Genomic DNA, 15,592 nt, shown 5'->3' with positions numbered 1-15,592 from the left:
CAGCTACACCTCTACAGACCTGAAGCACTACAACCCTCAGCTACACCTCTACAGACCTGAAGTACTACAACCCCCAGCTACACCTCTACAGACCTAAAGCACTACAACCCCCAGCTACACCTCTACAGACCTGAAGCACTACAACCCCCAGCTACACCTCTACAGACCATCAAGTACTACAACCCCCAGCTACACCTTTACAGACCTGAAGTACTACAACCCCCAGCTACACCTCTACCGACCTGAAGCACTACAACCCCCAGCTACACCTCTACAGACCTGGAGCACTACAACGCCCAGCTACACCTCTACAAACCTGAAGTACTACAAACCCCAGCTACACCTCTACAGACCATGAAGTACTACATTCCCCAGCTACACCTCTACAGACCATGAAGAAGTACAACCCCCAGCTACACCTCTACAGACCTGAAGTACTATAACACCCAGCTACACCTCTACAGACCATAAAGTACTACAAACCCCAGCTACACCTCTACAGACCTGAAGCACTACAACCCTCAGCTACACCTCTACAGACCTGAAGTACTACAACCCCCAGCTACACCTCTACAGACCATGAAGTACTACAACCCCCAGCTACACCTCTACAGACCATGAAGTACTACAACCCCCAGCTACACCTCTACAGACCTGAAGTACTACAACCCCCAGCTACACCTCTACAGACCATGAAGAACTACAACCCCCAGCTACACCTCTACAGACCATGAAGAACTACAACCCCCAGCTACACCTCTACAGACCATGAAGCACTACAACCCCCAGACATGACATGGTCGCTGTAATCCTCTGTGCTGCTCACAACGTAACGATACAATATAGAGGCGGGACTGCCGACCTGTCACATGACAGGCTTTCTCCAGGTCACGTGCCGCTTTGGCCGCTCCCGCCGTCTGTAGTGACGTCACCAGTATGGCGCTCTCCATAATCAGGCGTGCTGTGCGGAGCCGGCTGAGGAGCGGGCACCGATCCCTGACTACTGACCCGCATCGCTGGGATCAGGTAACACCGGGGGTCACATACGGACATGACTCCTCACAGGCTGCCTGACGTGTATGGCAGCCGCCGTCTGTACAGAGAAGGTCATGCGAGGGAGCGCCCTCTAGTGTTTGGTTATAGAATTACTGGTCCCTCTCTGGTTCAGGGCATGCTGGGACTTGTAGTTCTCTACCCTGGGGTATCTGACACTTCTCTATCCTGGCACGGCATGCTGGGATTTGTAGTTCTGTACCCTGGGGTATCTGACTTCTTTATCCTGGCAGGGCATGCTGGGATTTGTAGTTCTGTACCCTGGGGTATCTGACTCTTCTCTATCCTGGCAGGGCATGCTGGGATTTGTAGTTCTGTACCCTGGGGTATCTGACTCTTCTCTATCCTGGCAGGGCATGCTGGGACTTGTAGTTCTCTACCCTCGGGTATCTGACTCTTCTCTATCCTGGCAGGGCATGCTGGGATTTGTAGTTCTGTACCCTGGGGTATCTGACTCTTCTTTATCCTGGCAGGGCATGCTGGGTTTTGTAGTTCTGTACCCTGGGGTATCTGACTCTTCTCTATCCTGGCAGGGCATGCTGGGATTTGTAGTTCTGTACCCTCGGGTATCTGACTCTTCTCTATCCTGGCAGGGCATGCTGGGATTTGTAGTTCTCTACCCTGGGGTATCTGACTCTTCTCTATCCTGGCAGGCCATATCACCTGTAACCATTATATGAGAAACTAATATTATCACCAGATCTTCACCACATAGTGACTTATCCCCCCCGCCCATACTATTACTACATAACATCCACTATACACAGAGCAGTACTGCCCCTCAGCACTGACCATATAGCGGTAGATGAGGCTGTACACCTGCAGACCTTATAGGTGATTATAGTGCAGTTATTCAGGGACTAACAGGGGACGTCTTCTCTTGTTGATCACTTTTGTGTTTCTTGGTTATCATGCACGGCCATCTGCGAGACAAACATTTTAGGCTCCTGTCTCCAGTATCATCTTCATCTGCTTCACAGTAACTCTCTGTGCCCATATCCCACTGTAGTACCCTTATCTTGGGGATGGTCCGAACCCTCGGTAATGATTCCCGCTGTCTGTCCGCTCCGTGGAGAGGATGGATACAGCGGGAGGACCGCCTGGAAAACTGGGATACAGACATAACCATAGGCTGTATCCTAGTTTTCCAGGCGCTCCTCCCGCTGTATCCACCCTCTGCACGGAGCGGACAGACAGCGGGAATCTGATGCCGAGCGTTTGGGTTCATACGAACCCGAACCTCAGCAGATTCGGACCATCCCTACCTTATCTCCCCATAGGTCCCACTATAGTAACCGCTCCTCCCCCACACACACACACTGTAGGAACCCCCCCCCCCCCTCTCCCCATAGGACACAATGTAGTAACCCCCTCCTCCCCCACACACACTGTAGTAACCCCCCCCCTCTCCCCATAGGACACACTGTAGTACCCCCCCCCCCTTCTCCCCATAGGACACACTGTAGTACCCCCCCCCATCTCCCCATAGGACACACTGTAGTAACCCCCTCCTCCCCCACACACACTGTAGTAAACCCCCCCCCATAGGACACACTGTAGTAACCCCCCACCCATAGGACACACTGTACTAACCCCCATCTCCCCATAGGACACACTGTAGTAACCCCCATCTCCCCCACACACTGTAGTAACCCCCCCTTCCCCATAGGATACACTGTAGTACCCACCCCTCCCCATAGGACACACTGTAGTACCCCCCTCCCCATAGGACACACTGTAATAACCCCCCCCCCTCCCCATAGGACACACTGTAATAACCCCCCCCCCCTCCCCATAGGACACACTGTAATAACCCCCCCCCCTCCCCATAGGACACACTGTAATAACCCCCCCCTCCCCATAGGACACACTGTAATAACCCCCCCCTCCCCATAGGACACACTGTAATAACCCCCCCCCTCCCCATAGGACACACTGTAATAACCCCCCCCTCCCCATAGGACACACTGTAGTAAACCCCCCCCCCCTCCCTATAGGACACACTGTAGTAACCCCCCCCCCCCCTCCCTGTAGGACACACTGTAGTAACCCCCCCCCCCCCTCCCTATAGGACACACTGTAGTAACCCCCCCCCTCCCTATAGGACACACTGTAGTAACCCCCCCCCCCCTCCCTATAGGACACACTGTAGTAACCCCCCCCCTCCCTATAGGACACACTGTAGTACCCCACCCCCCCTCCCCTCCCCATAGGTCTCACTCTCTTGTAGGCGGACCCATCCCTGACAGACCCCACCTCCCCCATACTCGCCTAGTCTAGGCTCCAGCAGGCTGTGTGTCTTCTCCAAGCTGCTGCTGACCTGACACAGGGACAAAGCGGGAGAGGAGCGGACAGCCTCACACGCGGCGGGAGAGGAGCGGACAGCCTCACACGCGGCGGGAGAGGAGCGGACAGCCTCACACGCGGCGGGAGAGGAGCGGACAGCCTCACACGCGGCGGGAGAGGAGCGGGCAGCCTCACACGCGGCGGGAGAGGAGCGGGCAGCCTCACACGCGGCGGGAGAGGAGCGGGCAGCCTCACACGCGGCGGGAGAGGAGCGGGCAGCCTCACACGCGGCGGGAGAGGAGCGGGCAGCCTCACACGCGGCGGGAGAGGAGCGGGCAGCCTCACACGCGGCGGGAGAGGAGCGGGCAGCCTCACACGCGGCGGGAGAGGAGCGGGCAGCCTCACACGCGGCGGGAGAGGAGCGGGCAGCCTCACACGCGGCGGGAGAGGAGCGGGCAGCCTCACACGCGGCGGGAGAGGAGCGGGCAGCCTCACACGCGGCGGGAGAGGAGCGGGCAGCCTCACACGCGGCGGGAGAGGAGCGGGCAGCCTCACACGCGGCGGGAGAGGAGCGGGCAGCCTCACACGCGGCGGGAGAGGAGCGGGCAGCCTCACACGCGGCGGGAGAGGAGCGGGCAGCCTCACACGCGGCGGGAGAGGAGCGGGCAGCCTCACACGCGGCGGGAGAGGAGCGGGCAGCCTCACACGCGGCGGGAGAGGAGCGGGCAGCCTCACACGCGGCGGGAGAGGAGCGGGCAGCCTCACACGCGGCGGGAGAGGAGCGGGCAGCCTCACACGCGGCGGGAGAGGAGCGGGCAGCCTCACACGCGGCGGGAGAGGAGCGGGCAGCCTCACACGCGGCGGGAGAGGAGCGGGCAGCCTCACACGCGGCGGGAGAGGAGCGGGCAGCCTCACACGCGGCGGGAGAGGAGCGGGCAGCCTCACACGCGGCGGGAGAGGAGCGGGCAGCCTCACACGCGGCGGGAGAGGAGCGGGCAGCCTCACACGCGGCGGGAGAGGAGCGGGCAGCCTCACACGCGGCGGGAGAGGAGCGGGCAGCCTCACACGCGGCGGGAGAGGAGCGGGCAGCCTCACACGCGGCGGGCGAGGAGCGGGCAGCCTCACACGCGGCGGGAGAGGAGCGGGCAGCCTCACACGCGGCGGGAGAGGAGCGGGCAGCCTCACACACAGCTCAGCCCCCGCAGGTCTCTGCTCCAGCCCTGCGGGGCCTACATCTTCTTTCCGGCTGTCCCTGACCTTCAGCAGAAGGGTGCTGGAGATAACAGGAGACAAGAGAGTGCAGATACAGCGGGGCTGGACCAGAGAGCTTCGGGGACAGCTGAGCTGTGTGTGAGGCTGCCTGCTCCTCTCCTGTGTGTGTAAGGCTGCCCGCTCCTCTCCTGCTGTGTGTGTGTGAGGCTGCCCGCTCCTCTCCTGCTGTGTGTGTGTGAGGCTGCCCGCTCCTCTCCTGTTGTGTGTGTGTGTGTGAGGCTGCCCGCTCCTCTCCTGTTGTGTGTGTGTGTGTGAGGCTGCCCGCTCCTCTCCTGCTGTGTGTGTGTGAGGCTGCCCGCTCCTCTCCTGTGTGGCTGGCTGTTTTGTCCAGAAGCTTCCTGCGTGTGCAAATAGCATCCCTGATGCCAACCTGACAGCGTTAGCAGCCGCTGACAAATACTGAAGGCTGCGGCTGCTGACACTGTCAGAAGGGTTCAGTGACGCCCCCCTCAGTGTGTGGCATGGGCCCCCAGCCCTCCCCCGGCCATGAGGGGGGGCAGCGGGACATATGGGGGCCGCCCCGGGAAGGCGTGACATCACCTTAAAATTGGGACTTTCCCACTGAGACACTTGGGAGATATGCCCTATCCTGGCAGGGCATGCTGGGACTTGTAGTTCTGTATCCTCTGGTATCTGATGGCTGTTCCCTATCTAGTGGCCGTTCCCTCTTGGGAGAGCCACTGCTGAATGGCCGCCCTGACCTTCTCACCCAGTGTATCAGTGCTGGTAGTTATCACCAGTTGTCTGTAGGGAGCGCTGTAGAGCTCTGGTATCTCGCCTTCAGCTGTCGAGGTATGATGGGAGTTGTAGTTCGGAGAGCCGCAGGATTGGGGCGCTGTGTTTAGTGCTGGGGTTCAGGGTTTCTGCACTGATACATTGTAACAAGCCGACACCTTCATCGTGGATGGAGACTGTTATTCTGTGGCTAGTGGGAGGAGCCTGGGATGACCTCATCAGCCTCATCAGGCCCCCCAATATGTCCAGTCATTGGGGTCTTCCCTGTCAGGGATATGAGTGGGGCCTGACAGCGAAGATGTAGCAGACTCCAGTCTGTGTACTGCTGATAGAATATATATACACTATACAGTCTCCTCTCCCCCTGTATTGCAGCCCCCCGCCCCTCGCGTCTTCTCCGGCATCCAGCCCACAGGCATCCCGCACCTAGGGAACCTCCTGGGGGCGCTGCAGAGCTGGGTCAGCCTCCAGGGGGAGTTCAGCTCGGTGCTGTACAGCATTGTGGACCTGCACTCCATTACAGTCCCCCAGGAGCCGGAGTCCCTGCGGGGGAGCGTGCTGGACATGGCCGCCTGCCTGCTGGCCTGCGGGGTGGACCCTGACAAGAGCTGCCTCTTCCAGCAGTCCCAGGTAAGTGCTGGCTCCATGCGGGGGGGATTGTTCTTGTACTCATCCCTCACCCCATATCTGTTGCTGTGTCCCCTCCAGGTCCCGGAGCATGCAGAGCTCGGCTGGGTGCTCAGCTGTGTCACCTCCATGCCACGGCTCCGCCATCTGCCCCAGTGGAAGGTAAGGCTCCCAGACAGCCAAGCTGGTGACTGCTGCATTTACATTGTGTCATGCTCCACAGCGGCATTCTGGTCCTCCAGTCACAGCCAGAGCTGCATTCATTATTCTGCACACTAGTCACAGCCAGAGCTGCGTTCAGCACTCAGGACACTAGTCACAGCCAAAGCTGCATTCATTATTCTGCACACTAGTCACAGCCAGAGCTGCGTTCAGCACTCGGGACACTAGTCACAGCCAAAGCTGCATTCATTATTCTGCACACTAGTCACAGCCAAAGCTGCATTCATTATTCTGCACACTAGTCACAGCCAAAGCTGCATTCATTATTCTGCACACTAGTCACAGCCAGAGCTGCATTCTGCATACTGTTCACAGCCAGAGCTGCATTCAGCATTCTACACACTAGTCCCAGCCATAGCTGCATTCAGCACTCGGGACACTAGCCACAGCCAAAGCTGCGTTTAGCATTTTGCACATTAGTCACAGCTGATGAGTTGTTTTTGATGATTTGTCAGATGAAGAGTCAGAATGATGGGAGCGTGGGGCTGTTCATCTATCCGGTGCTGCAGGCGGCTGACATTCTGCTCTACCAGTAAGTCCTGGGGGGTGGGGACACCATGTCATATGATCCGGCCCCTAATGACGTCTCTGTTAGGGACCTGAAATGTGTCAGGGCTTGGGATACGTCGGTCCTGATGATATAACGCCGATCTCTGTACGTTGCAGTTCCACACACGTTCCGGTCGGGGAAGATCAGGTGCAGCACTTAGAGCTGACGCAGGATCTGGCGCGGATCTTCAATCGACGTTATGGAGAATTCTTCCCCATCCCCCGAGCTTTAATGAGTGAGTGGTGGCCATGATCCATTGCTGTAATCCAGTCCAACTATCAGCTCCGTATCCGTGTCTGGGAAAGCTGGGTGACAACCAGTATACTGAGATACAACCCAGAGGAGAGGAGTGTGAGAGAGCCGGGTGACAACCAGTATACGGAGATACAACCCAGAGGAGAGGAGTGTGAGAGAGCCGGGTGACAACCAGTATACTGAGATACAACCCAGAGGAGTGTGAGAGAGCCGGGTGACAACCAGTATACGGAGATACAACCCAGAGGAGTGTGAGAGAGCCGGGTGACAACCAGTATACGGAGATACAACCCAGAGGAGTGTGAGAGAGCCGGGTGACAACCAGTATACGGAGATACAACCCAGAGGAGTGTGAGAGTCGGGTGACAACCGGTATACTGAGATACAACCCAGAGGAGAGGAGTGTGAGAGAGCCGGGTGACAACCAGTATACTGAGATACAACCCAGAGGAGTGTGAGAGAGTCGGGTGACAACCAGTATACTGAGATACAACCCAGAGGAGTGTGAGCCGGGTGACAACCAGTATACTCAGATACAACCCAGAGGAGAGGAGCGTGAGACAGTCGGGTGACAGCCAGTATACTGAGATACAACCCAGAGGAGAGGAGTGTGAGAGAGCCGGATGACAACCAGTATACTGAGATACAACCCAGAGGAGTGTGAGAGAGCCGGGTGACAACCAGTATACTGAGATACAACCCAGAGGAGAGGAGCGTGAGAGAGTCGGGTGACAACCAGTATACTGAGATACAACCCAGAGGAGTGTAAGAGAGTCGGGTGACAGCCAGTATACTGAGATACAACCCAGAGGAGAGGAGCGTGAGAGAGTCGGGTGACAACCAGTATACTGAGATACAACCCAGAGGAGAGGAGCGTGAGAGTGTCGGGTGACAACCGGTATACTGAGATACAACCCAGAGGAGTGTGAGAGAGCCGGGTGACAGCCAGTATACTGAGATACAACCCAGAGGAGTGTGAGAGAGCCGGGTGACAACCAGTATACTGAGATACAACCCAGAGGAGAGGAGCGTGAGAGAGTCGGGTGACAACCAGTATACTGAGATACAACCCAGAGGAGAGGAGCGTGAGAGAGTCGGGTGACAACCAGTATACTGAGATACAACCCAGAGGAGAGGAGCGTGAGAGAGTCGGGTGACAACCGGTATACTGAGATACAATCCAGAGGAGAGGAGTGTGAGAGAGTCGGGTGACAACCAGTATACTGAGATACAACCCAGAGGAGAGGAGTGTGAGAGAGTCGGGTGACAACCAGTATACTGAGATACAACCCAGAGGAGTGTGAGAGAGCCGGGTGACAGCCAGTATACTGAGATACAACCTAGAGGAGTGTGAGAGAGCCGGGTGACAGCCAGTATACTGAGATACAACCCAGAGGAGAGGAGTGTGAGAGAGTCGGGTGACAACCAGTATACTGAGATACAACCCAGAGGAGAGGAGCGTGAGAGAGTCGGGTGACAACCGGTATACTGAGATACAATCCAGAGGAGAGGAGTGTGAGAGAGTCGGGTGACAACCAGTATACTGAGATACAACCCAGAAGAGAGGAGTGTGAGAGAGTCGGGTGACAACCAGTATACTGAGATACAACCCAGAGGAGTGTGAGAGAGCCGGGTGACAGCCAGTATACTGAGATACAACCCAGAGGAGTGTGAGAGAGCCGGGTGACAACCAGTATACTGAGATACAACCCAGAGGAGAGGAGTGTGAGAGAGCCGGGTGACAACCAGTATACTGAGATACAACCCAGAGGAGAGGAGCGTGAGAGAGTCGGGTGACAACCGGTATACTGAGATACAATCCAGAGGAGAGGAGTGTGAGAGAGTCGGGTGACAACCAGTATACTGAGATACAACCCAGAGGAGAGGAGTGTGAGAGAGTCGGGTGACAACCAGTATACTGAGATACAACCCAGAGGAGTGTGAGAGAGTCGGGTGACAACCAGTATACTGAGATACAACCCAGAGGAGAGGAGTGTGAGAGAGTCGGGTGACAACCAGTATACTGAGATACAACCCAGAGGAGTGTGAGAGAGTCGGGTGACAACCAGTATACTGAGATACAACCCAGAGGAGAGGAGTGTGAGAGAGTCGGGTGACAACCAGTATACTGAGATACAACCCAGAGGAGTGTGAGAGAGCCGGGTGACAGCCAGTATACTGAGATACAACCCAGAGGAGAGGAGTGTGAGAGAGTCGGGTGACAACCAGTATACTGAGATACAACCCAGAGGAGTGTGAGAGAGCCGGGTGACAGCCAGTATACTGAGATACAACCCAGAGGAGAGGAGTGTGAGAGAGTCGGGTGACAACCAGTATACTGAGATACAACCCAGAGGAGAGGAGTGTGAGAGAGTCGGGTGACAACCAGTATACTGAGATACAACCCAGAGGAGTGTGAGAGAGCCGGGTGACAGCCAGTATACTGAGATACAACCCAGAGGAGTGTGAGAGAGCCGGGTGACAACCAGTATACTGAGATACAACCCAGAGGAGAGGAGCGTGAGAGAGTCGGGTGACAACCAGTATACTGAGATACAACCCAGAGGAGAGGAGCGTGAGAGAGTCGGGTGACAACCAGTATACTGAGATACAACCCAGAGGAGAGGAGCGTGAGAGTGTCGGGTGACAACCGGTATACTGAGATACAACCCAGAGGAGTGTGAGAGAGCCGGGTGACAGCCAGTATACTGAGATACAACCCAGAGGAGTGTGAGAGAGCCGGGTGACAACCAGTATACTGAGATACAACCCAGAGGAGAGGAGCGTGAGAGAGTCGGGTGACAACCAGTATACTGAGATACAACCCAGAGGAGAGGAGCGTGAGAGAGTCGGGTGACAACCGGTATACTGAGATACAATCCAGAGGAGAGGAGTGTGAGAGAGTCGGGTGACAACCGGTATACTGAGATACAACCCAGAGGAGAGGAGTGTGAGAGAGTCGGGTGACAACCAGTATACTGAGATACAACCCAGAGGAGTGTGAGAGAGCCGGGTGACAGCCAGTATACTGAGATACAACCGAGAGGAGAGGAGTGTGAGAGAGTCGGGTGACAACCAGTATACTGAGATACAACCCAGAGGAGTGTGAGAGAGCCGGGTGACAGCCAGTATACTGAGATACAACCCAGAGGAGAGGAGTGTGAGAGAGTCGGGTGACAACCAGTATACTGAGATACAACCCAGAGGAGAGGAGCGTGAGAGAGTCGGGTGACAACCGGTATACTGAGATACAATCCAGAGGAGAGGAGTGTGAGAGAGTCGGGTGACAACCAGTATACTGAGATACAACCCAGAGGAGAGGAGTGTGAGAGAGTCGGGTGACAACCAGTATACTGAGATACAACCCAGAGGAGTGTGAGAGAGTCGGGTGACAACCAGTATACTGAGATACAACCCAGAGGAGAGGAGTGTGAGAGAGTCGGGTGACAACCAGTATACTGAGATACAACCCAGAGGAGTGTGAGAGAGCCGGGTGACAGCCAGTATACTGAGATACAACCCAGAGGAGAGGAGTGTGAGAGAGTCGGGTGACAACCAGTATACTGAGATACAACCCAGAGGAGTGTGAGAGAGCCGGGTGACAGCCAGTATACTGAGATACAACCCAGAGGAGAGGAGTGTGAGAGAGTCGGGTGACAACCAGTATACTGAGATACAACCCAGAGGAGAGGAGTGTGAGAGAGTCGGGTGACAACCAGTATACTGAGATACAACCCAGAGGAGAGGAGTGTGAGAGAGTCGGGTGACAACCAGTATACTGAGATACAACCCAGAGGAGAGGAGCGTGAGAGAGCCGGGTGACAGCCAGTATACTGAGATACAACCCAGAGGAGAGGAGTGTGAGAGAGTCGGGTGAGAACCGGTATACTGAGATACAACCCAGAGGAGAGGAGTGTGAGAGAGTCGGGTGACAACCAGTATACTGAGATACAACCCAGAGGAGAGGAGTGTGAGAGAGTCGGGTGACAACCGGTATACTGAGATACAACCCAGAGGAGAGGAGTGTGAGAGAGTCGGGTGACAACCAGTATACTGAGATACAACCCAGAGGAGAGGAGTGTGAGAGAGTCGGGTGACAACCAGTATACTGAGATACAACCCAGAGGAGAGGAGTGTGAGAGAGTCGGGTGACAACCAGTATACTGAGATACAACCCAGAGGAGAGGAGCGTGAGAGAGCCGGGTGACAGCCAGTATACTGAGATACAACCCAGAGGAGCGTGAGAGAGTCGGGTGACAGCCAGTATACTGAGATACAATCCAGAGGAGAGGAGTGTGAGAGAGTCGGGTGACAACCAGTATAGTTGCTGTGATGACCCCCTGGAGAGTAACCACCCAGCTCTCCTGGACACCTGAGAGTTACTAATTGTTATAGGGCATCTACTTATGTTGTTTTGCTGGAGGGATTAATCTTTCGGGGATGGGGGAAAGCTTGGTCACTAGTTCTGAGGAGCACATGAGAAGGGCACATCATCTGACACATCACCTTGTGTGAATTGTTGACAGGCAACGCCAAGAAGATCCGCTCCCTACGAGACCCCTCGGTGAAGATGTCAAAATCGGACCCCCAGCCCCTGGCCACAGTACGGCTGACGGACGCCCCAGAGGATATTGTCCTGAAATTCCGCAAGGCTGTGACGGACTTCACCTCTGAGGTGACCTACGACCCTGAGACGCGTGCAGGCGTCTCCAACCTGGTGGCTATCCACAGTGCTGTGAGCGGCCTGACCCCCAAGGAGGTGGTGCGGCAGAGCCGGGGGCTGGACACTGCACAGTACAAGCTGGTGGTGGCGGAGGCGGTGATCGCCAAGCTGGTGCCCATCCGGGAAGAGATCCACAGACTCCGGGGGGACACAGGCTATCTTACAGAGGTGCTAACCCGCGGGACTCATCGGGCACGAGAGATGGCAGCTCCAGTGTACGACACTGTCTGCAGGATGGTCGGGCTGAGGTGATGGTACCTCTAAATTAGATCCCCATCTCCTGTCACTGCTGAAGTACTTGCCCCTGCCCTCCTGTCACTGCGGACGTGTGCCTGTCCCTGCCCTCCTGTCACTGCGGACGTGTGCCTGTCCCTGCCCTCCTGTCACTGCGGACGTGTGCCTGTCCCTGCCCTCCTGTCACTGCGGACGTGTGCCTGTCCCTGCCCTCCTGTCACTGCGGACGTGTGCCTGTCCCTGCCCTCCTGTCACTGCGGACGTGTGCCTGTCCCTGCCCTCCTGTCACTGCGGACGTGTGCCTGTCCCTGCCCTCCTGTCACTGCGGACGTGTGCCTGTCCCTGCCCTCCTGTCACTGCGGACGTGTGCCTGTCCCTGCCCTCCTGTCACTGCGGACGTGTGCCTGTCCCTGCCCTCCTGTCGAATGTCCACCCCACCCTATATTGTCATTTCCCTAAACTGCTCATGAGAGCCCGCCCGCCTTCCTGTCAGTGCTAGCGAGTGCCTGCCCTCGCCCTCCTGTTAGTGATGGTTAGTACCCACCCTCTTGTCACTGCTGACCAGTGCCCTCTCACTCTGTACTGACAAATTATTTATAAACCATTAGGAAGAGCAGCCAATCACATTGCAGTTCATAAATCCATGGTTTATACTGATGGGCAGATGAATGGACACTGGCCCTTTAACGTGTGACCAGAGAAAGATGATTGTGTTGCAGCATCATGTGATTACGGACAAGAACTACTTCTCCCATCATACACTGGAAGTACATCTATAACATGACTAATTTCCTGTATACTGTTCTCTTCATGGTAATATAGTTTTATATTGTATCAAATTCTGTGAGGTCACTGTGTACATACATTACATTACTGAGTTACATCCTATATTATGCTCCAGAGCTGCACTCACTATTCTGCTGTTGGGGTCACTTTGTACATACATTACATTACTGATCCTGAGTTACATCCTGTAGATCTTTTATTTAAAAATATAAAACATAACAACAAACCAACAAAATAAGATAACTGTACAATATATACAAGTGCATAAAAGTCCATAAACGTATTGGCTGGTCCAGCCTCACACTCGCCAAACACACCGCTGTATTATCCCCCACACGTGCAAACTAGACTAACAACACTATCAAAACTCATAATTTAACTAACCATAGCTAACATAACTATAACTATACTCTATACTACATTAATCCCCTGGTCCGGTTGCGTTCCCCAAAAATAAATGCAAAAATAAATAAATACATACATAGATCCCTACACCAAACACCAAAACATTTTTATAATTTTTATTTATTTATTTATTCATTCATTTCTTTTTTTTTTTTCTTTTTTTTTTTTTTTTGGCCCTGAGCTGGTCCCGCATCCCATGCCCCCAGTACATGATAACAGACGTTCATGAACCAGCCCAGGATTTTCTGTTTATACCAAAGTCCCCAGAAACCCCCTCCCCCCATATAACCCACCACCCAACCTAACACTAAACCCCAACCCTAGGTGGAGACCCAACACAAACTATGCAAACTATATACACAAATAAACACATTAACAATATACACACTAATAATATACAGAAACATACACAGCAAACCATATTGAGGCTTCTCAGCCCCACACACAACCCGAAAGCCCAAGATCAGTACCTGCAAGCCCTATATTCCTATACAGCTATAGCACAAAACAAAAGACTAATGTGCCAGCATCAGCCTACCACCAGGAGAGGAGACGCAGGCTAAGGAACCTTAAAGGCAGAGCCCCTCCAAAGACAAGAGGCCCTACCAGCCCCCAGCCTCTCGTACTCCAGAGAACGCACCTTCACCAGGTCACCGAGTGTGCCCCTAACCACCTCATCCACAGGGAGGATTTTACGCTGCGTCGATACTAAACACCGTGCACTCCACGTGTGGTACCTGACCACTAGGCTGACTAGGAATAAAGTGCTCCAGTCCCAGCCACCAAGGTTTCTGAATGCTCCATAGGCCCATTCCGCATAGGAGAGATGGGCCAACCTGGGCCACCCGATGGAAGCGCCCACCCTGTTGTAAACCTCTGTATTAAAGGGACAATGAAGCAGAAAATGCTCCATGCTTTCCAGCATGCCTCCACACTCCTCCCGGGGACATCCCCGATCCTCAGAGCTCCTGCACTTCAGATTTTCCCTCACATACAGTTTCCCATGGAAGCAGCGCCAAGCCAAGTCCCAAAACTTCAAGGGGATCCTGATGGAATTCAATAGGCCCAAACCAACCTCCAGATCCCGGCTTGGGCAATCCTTGAGCGCCAGCGGCTTCTGGAAATGGGACGACAGGACCCTATTGTCAAGGAATTTCCTCGACAGAGTCCTAATCTCCCACATCCCCAAACCCCACTGACGAATGACCTTCAGAACCAGGGTAGCATAAGCCGGAAGATGCCCGTGTGGTGTGCGGAGATCCTTCACTTGCCCTCCTGTCTCCCATTCCTGGAAGAAAGGCCGAAACCATCCCCTACAGGAGAATACCCACGGAGGAGCCCTCTTTCCAGAGGTTTGCAATGTTGGTCTTAAGAAAGGTATTCACCAGGAACACCACGGGGTTGACCATACACAACCCCCCTTGTCTCCTCGTACGGTAAGTAACCTCCCTCTTGACTAGGTTCAGTCTATTCCCCCATAACAGTTGGAAGAACACACTGTAGACCCGAGTCCAGAATGGTTCTGGCAAAATGCAAACACTGCCCAGATATATCAGCAAAGGGAGCAGGAAAGTTTTGATCAGGTTAACCCTTTCCCTGAGGGTCAAAGACCAACCCTTCCACTGATCCACCTTCTGAGCGGCGATCTTAAGCCTGCTGTCCCAGTTTTGTTTGGGGTAATCCCCTTGGCCGAATTCGATGCCGAGGACTTTTGCAGACTCCTGGGGCTCTGGAATGGTGTCCGGGAGATCAAATCCAGGATCTCCACCTCCCAGCCAGAGACTCTCACACTTATCCTGGTTGATCTTGGACCCAGATGCCTCTGAGTAGCGCTCCACCTCTGACATCACACACTGCACCTCCTCTTGCGAGGAGACGAATATGGTGACATCATCGGCGTACGCTACCACCCTCAGAGTGGAATCCGGCACCGCAGGGTCCATTCTCACCCCTGCCAACGGTCCACAATCAATCCTCCTAAGGAAAGGATCAATTGCAAACACGTACAACAGTGGGCTCAAAGGGCAACCCTGACGGACACCAGACCCAACCTCAAAAGAGCGGCCAATCCAACCATTCACAAGCGGGAAACTCTCTGCCCCTGTATACAAGGTCTTAAGCCAATCAACAAACCCCCCCGGCAGGCCATATCTCAGAAGAACAGACCAGAGGTACTCATGGTTAACCCGATCAATTGCTTTTGCCTGATCCAAGGACAGCAAGTACCCCTTCCAGTGACCCGCCCTACCCTGCTCCACAGCCTCCCGGACACCGAGCACAGCACTAAAGGTACTGCGGCCTGGAACAGAGCAATGTTGGGCCCCCGAAAGGAGCTGGGGCGCAAACTTCACCAGCCGATTAAACAGCACTTTTGCCAGAATCTTTCTGTCCGCACTGAGAAGCGCTATGGGACGCCAATTCTCAATGCGGGACGGGTCTTTACC

At 54.7% G+C, this 15,592-nt stretch overlaps 1 protein-coding gene across 1 annotated transcript; it reads left to right on the top strand.

The window, feature by feature from the left end:
* The first annotated feature begins 914 nt into the window (after positions 1 to 914).
* WARS2 (tryptophanyl tRNA synthetase 2, mitochondrial) lies at positions 915 to 12,834 on the top strand. The gene is made up of 6 exons (XM_069945074.1): positions 915 to 1,026; positions 5,722 to 5,976; positions 6,055 to 6,135; positions 6,651 to 6,727; positions 6,862 to 6,980; positions 11,527 to 12,834. Exons 1-6 carry the CDS (start codon positions 937 to 939, stop codon positions 11,973 to 11,975), a joined length of 1,071 nt encoding a protein of 356 aa, XP_069801175.1. The 5' UTR covers positions 915 to 936; the 3' UTR covers positions 11,976 to 12,834.
* The last annotated feature ends 2,758 nt before the right edge of the window (positions 12,835 to 15,592 follow it).

This window comes from Dendropsophus ebraccatus, chromosome 11 (genome assembly GCF_027789765.1).
Source record: "Dendropsophus ebraccatus isolate aDenEbr1 chromosome 11, aDenEbr1.pat, whole genome shotgun sequence".
In the NCBI taxonomy this organism is placed as follows: Eukaryota; Metazoa; Chordata; class Amphibia; order Anura; family Hylidae; genus Dendropsophus; species Dendropsophus ebraccatus.
The sequence above is the reverse complement of the archived record's forward strand: the minus strand, read 5'-3'. Positions and strand labels throughout refer to the sequence as shown.